At 28.9% G+C, this 6,052-nt stretch overlaps 1 protein-coding gene across 1 annotated transcript in view; it reads right to left on the bottom strand.

Annotated features, from left to right (window-relative positions):
- Positions 1-1,770: 1,770 nt before the first annotated feature.
- LOC106682337 (cuticle protein CP14.6-like) overlaps positions 1,771-6,052 on the bottom strand; it is a 5,629-nt gene continuing 1,347 nt past the window's right edge. The window contains exons 2-3 of the mRNA XM_014423140.1: positions 5,054-5,169; positions 1,771-2,110 (exon numbers count right to left, since the gene is read on the bottom strand). Of these exons, the coding sequence (XP_014278626.1) occupies positions 1,771-2,110; positions 5,054-5,169 (456 nt within the window). The remainder of the gene's footprint in view (positions 2,111-5,053; positions 5,170-6,052) is intronic.

Genomic DNA, 6,052 nt, shown 5'->3' with positions numbered 1-6,052 from the left:
TTTTACACCAATTTGATATGTCTTATCACTAATTAGATAATAGAGTTAACTAATTGTTCACCGACCGTTGACAACAGACTTGACCAATAACTCTGTTTTAAAACGTTGACTGACTTAGACACTTATGCACAATGAAGATGTTGCCTCTGAGATTCTCTTAGAACACTTAACTCGTTTTGACCAAAATTCGACTTAACCACATATTCACTGGGGTGACAGATATATATATACTTTTGGTATGTTGATTTAACATCCTTAGTATATGCTTACTTTCAATTAGAAATTTCAATTTCGTACTACTTTTCTCATGTTTTTGAGTTAAGCTGTTCACATAGACCATACTCATTCACAGACACAAGCCATTTTGCATGACTTCGTTACTTGAAAAATAGAAAAAATTATTTGAAACAATTATAAATGTTCATAATATCATCGATGTAAATAAAAAAAAAACAATTACTCAGATATGTGACCAATATTTTATCCAAAATGGTGACAGTTTCCATAATATTATTTAAAATAGTATGCTGCAGAATATCAGTTGAGAAATATTGGTTTGAAATAATATTCTAATTTTTATTTTTATTTAATTGAAAAACATGAAATAGGTATACTTTTTGATTTTGTAATAATATAATATAATGCAAGAATATAGACTAAAATACAATATAACGACGCTACAATCTCTCATAAGGCCAATAATAATTAGACGGAGCCTTCTTTTCACACCATGTCCTTCCTTGGAAGGTACTTTATTTTACCTTAAAAATATATAGTAATGGCGAGCAGCCTTTTAAAGAAAATATTTATATTGAGCTATATTGTAAAATCCCCCGTTTCTGTAATATCTAATAATAATATTGAGAACAAACTAGTAGGTCACTAGTGCAAACGTTGTACCAACCGACTTTTCAATACCGGCTGTTTCGTTGGTGAGAAAGTCCTTAACGTATCATACATAATATCACGTAGCCTTTTTTTTCTTCTAGTAGATCTCACATAATTTTTTTGCAAAATTCTGGTATGATTTTTGCTCATGCAATATTTTAAAAGATATTTCTATAATTTCAGTAATAAATAAAAATAGTACATTAACAATAACAATAATTTGGTTTACTACTTATCAACATAACATGTAAATTATTAGTGTTTACATTTCTGCAGAGAGTTAGCATTCACTAACGTATTTATTTTTTACTAACCATTGTGATAGTGAAGATGCATTTTGGGAAGGTCTTTCCCACCGAAAAATGGGTTCAAGGGCAGTTACAACACGAATTATTGATGCTCGGGGTCGCCTAATAGACCTTTTGGAAGGAATGCCGCCTTCGCTTGTCCAAATCGTTGTTCCAAGAGGTCTTCTTCATGTTCGGAATAGTCACATTACCATTCCCAAACAGACTGCGTATTATAGGCTCAAAGTAGGTTTTGCCTGTTGGTGGTCGGTGGCACATTTGAGGGAGTATCTTTATTTATATAATATAAGGACTGGCATAAACAAGCAGCCTGAACCATTCTTCTCCATTTTCTTCTTTGGAAAAATACAGGTGCTCAAGTTTCTCACGTAATAGTTGATATTACTTGATGATTCTTGTAATTCATGGTTATCAACATATATAGAATGATTCAGACTATTAGAATATATGAATATTATTAGTATATATAATAGTGAATATGCATTAGATGCATTTTTATTGTTTACAGTGGAGAATAAAATCTGAATGAATTCTTTTACTGCCAAAATAATGAACTCATTTTTATTTTATTATTTTATCCTCTGAAAAATTCGGGAGAAGCACGGATAGTTTCCAGAACATTTATATATAGTCCTGGTGTAGATAAATCAGTGAGTCTTGGAATGATTGGATGCCTTGGAATATCGGAGGGTCTTGAGACAGCAGTAGGTTGGATGGGACTTGCTCCACTTCCTGGGATGTGAGCACTTTCTGCATGAAAGCCTGTCTCGTCCGCGTACCAGTTAACAGTGATGACCTGACCATCAGGAGCTGTGTAGGAGTATCTACCACGGGAGGTCTGCGCTTCCCCTTCGGTTCCTCGGTTCTTCAAGGAACCTTCCTCTTCAACGGAGATACCATTACTTGTCTGGTAGCTATTAACAAAAGAGTAAACATTGTATATATATAAGGTATCATACATTCCATCAAGATTTGATTACTAATTTTGAAGGACACTCCAAACCTTAAAGTTGATTATAGCAATACTAAAAAGCCTGGTAAAAAAAAAAGTAAATACAAATAAATTTAAATGTGTATAAAGAAGCAAGATTAAGTTTTTTTTTTTTAATATTTATTTATTGCTATTTACAACTGTACATTATAATACATTTAGTAAATCTGATCTAAGTTAAATTGGAGTGTTACAGGCGTGTAAAGAAACTATCTATTGGTAGCACTCTAATAACATTTTACATTAGCTGGTCTCGTGGCCATCTTCTTTTCATGCGCCTCGGAGGATTGTCAGGAATGGAAGATCATGGAAGATTAGAAACTAGGGGGTTTGAGTGGTTACAGAGTTTATAATGGAAGGAGTGATATCTGGTTCAGGCTAGATCGGTTACATAGGGAACATTAATCTTTATGTATGATTTTATTTGTGACAAAGTAAGGAGCATTGAGGATTTTACGAAGGATTTAAGATTAAGTTTAATATAAACTTTTTTTTATATATATAAGCGCTCTGATAATGTATTATAATGTGCTCGTTTATTGATTTATTTTTACTTTCTGGATTTCCAACTTATCCATTATGTGTTTTTAAAAGTGTTGAAAATGAAAATGCTATAGATTTTTAAATTGTACATTCACCTATGTATTTCTTTTATTTGTCGAATTTCTAATTCATCAGTGTCCCTTTACATCGAAACCAACATCATTTTCTGTATATCACGGTAAAATATATAAAACCAATGAACAAGATAATCATAAAATGTATAATCTCCCAAGGTATGTAAATAATGAATATATTTTCTGCAACGAATTTAGATCGTATTTGATTTTGATATATAGGGAATGTCATATCTTAGAGATCTGAAAAAAAAATTTATCGGCCTATCTTTTCATTTCCACACGCATTAAAACACATAATGGGAGTCTAACTGGTTGAAAATGCAAAATGTAACACATGCATACATGATAATTTTTTATTTCTTACCTCTTTCATTTATCTGTCAAATACCTTCATAGTTTATATTTACCAGTTTTTTATTTTAGCAACAGTACGGGATAGTTATTAAAGATAAAAAAAATTAAATGTACTTTGGAGCGAGATTTTTAAAATACCGAATTTAAAATTGATATACCTAGTTTAACCAAAAACGTTAGAGCCGTTTTTGTGTTGGTGTAAAATAGATTAGATAAAGTACCGCTTCTGGTTGATAGATTTTAACGAAAAATATATTCACAGATCAGTTTGATGATATGACACTCTCTAATCTTCGGAAACTAAAATTCAAAATTTTACATAATCGCAATATTTCCTCTTAATATATATTTCACGCAAGTGAAAGAAAAGTTTGAATAGAAATTATAAACAAGAATTTTATAAAAAAAAATTCAAACTTAAGGTACAACTTAGTAGCTGATTTATTTTAGGTAAGTTGGGCAGGAATAGAATTTTTAAGGATCTTTTTTCAAAACATTCTTTGGATAAAATATCTTATTTGAAAAACTTAAGTAAATCTTTCTAACCCTAAATCATCATTAATGAATGGGAAATTTGGTCTTTTTGTGGTATTCACATAGCCTAACAAAGGACTATTCACAACGTTTAGTCAATGTGATAATGTAGGATATGAAAAATAAACTTGAACATGTTTTCCATTTTCTGGGAGCATTATTCATATTGACTGGCAAGAAGGATAATAATATTTGACCACAACAAATACATAATTTATGTTTATTATTCATTTTATTGGTTTTTAGGGCATTATATTTTATGAATATTTACAATAGAAGAGAAATTCGGTCATTCTGAGTATGGCCTCTTAAATAGATGTTGGTTCAGTGCATATTCCCTCGGCATTTTCTGGATCACATGAGAATTTATAAGGTCATGGAAGAGGCTTTTTTTCCTCAACCCACGTTATTTTACATTACTGTTATCACGATTACTCATTTATTTTCTCTTAATAAATGAAGTAATAAACAATAGAATTAAAAAAATGGAAATATAGAAAAAATTATATTTTTATAATGGTTTTGATTGCTTTTTTTAATTTTATTTATTTCTTTAGTCTTATTAAAACAGTTTGCAGCATTCTTTTGGCGTATGTGCTGCACCCACTTAAAGAAACACTGATCTGACTTTCTTTTGGACTTACATCTAAGTGCACGTATTTTTTTCTAATAAATAAAAAAATAAACCACATTTTTTTTCAATTAATTTGAATAAATTTGATAGTTTTTCTTCGTTATAAAAATTATAAATAGACAAGCGTAGCATATATACTATTTGAACACAAAACTTAGTTACTAATAAACACTTAGAGATAAATTGTTTATGCGTTACCCTTGAATAATGAAGCTCGAAACTAAAAGCTTTATATTATATATATAGTACAAAATTGTGCTGAAAGCAAAGCTTGTACCTGTAAATAAATAAAAAAAGTTGGGAGGGTATGAAATAAAAAAACATGTGCTTAATAAGGGATTGGAATGCAAAGAGCGGTGAACAGAGTGATAAATATATTTGGGGAAAAAATATTTTCTTTGATTAATGTATTGATTTAGTTTAATTTTTTTTTGTGGTATTGTATCCTATACCACATTATAAACTAATTTTCATAGGCAGAAATACACTATTACATTATTTAAAAACTAAATGAAATAAAAAAAAAAAAACTTCTAACTTATCAATGCAAGATTTGTTTTTTAAGTTTTCTGTCACCAGAGGATCCAAAAGTTATCTATATGGTGCATTATTTTCCTTATATTGGTAGACTCAAAAGTGTTTTTATTTATACAAATAAATTAATGATAACAAAAAATATAATAAAAGAAAATTATCTAAAATACAACTCATTATAACAATTTACCTGTACTTGTATGACCCATCATGATTATTTTCGTTTATTGAAGATAAAATTACATCATTGTTAGGGGTTTTCTGGCACTGGGCAAGCGCAACTCCTAATATTAAAACAGACCAAATCTGTAAAATAAGAACAAACATAAAATAATCATCTATTATATATAGAAAATGTTTATATCATTATAATATTTTAAAAAAATAAATAAATAAAAAAATACTCCAGAGAGATCAATGAATAAAATCTTATATAAACTTCAAATTCGTCAGTTAAGTATATGTCAATGTATAGATTTGTGTACAACTTATTTATACGAGGGAAGAGCGAAATTATTGCAAACAAATTTCTATTTTTCTTTAGCTGTAATAATTTATATTTCAGGATTTCTCCATGGTGGAATTTTCCATTTTAAATAATACAACAGTTTAATAAGAGATAATCTTAACTCTGCGTGCCTTTGTTTCTTTCTTCTGTCCACGCGACGCCCTTTTTCGAATTTTTCTTTCCCACAGGAACTTAATTTCCTTTTCCTGTATCTTTCTCCGTCCAGAGAGTCCTGCTCCGGATTATATATTTTTTATTACTGCTTAAAAGAGAAACTGGTTAGTTTTTTTTTTAAATTAAATTAAATCAAAGATTGAAATTTAATGCCATTTTTTTATTTAGTACATATATTTTTGTTCAATGACACACAGAGACCATTTTACGAAACTTGGTTATTTATGGATAATATCCTCACGACGTGTATTTCCATTGAAAACTCGAATACGAAAATTGGCACGATCTAAATACTTCCCATTACTACATATTACATATATAGGTAAGTAAAAGTAAAAATGTATAACAATTTCCATCATATAATAATTATTTTATTATATAACATATTGAGAATATAAATAATAAATAAATATTATAGCTAAGTTAAAATTATAAATAATAATGTTAAGTATTTAAAATTGTTTGTAGGATTATACATGTAATAGAAACTGTTTTGTAGTAGATTGT

The sequence above is a fragment of the Halyomorpha halys genome, unplaced genomic scaffold, assembly GCF_000696795.3.
Source record: "Halyomorpha halys isolate HHAL.00 unplaced genomic scaffold, Hhal_1.1 Scaffold408.1, whole genome shotgun sequence".
NCBI classification, from domain to species: Eukaryota; Metazoa; Arthropoda; class Insecta; order Hemiptera; family Pentatomidae; genus Halyomorpha; species Halyomorpha halys.
The sequence above is the reverse complement of the archived record's forward strand: the minus strand, read 5'-3'. Positions and strand labels throughout refer to the sequence as shown.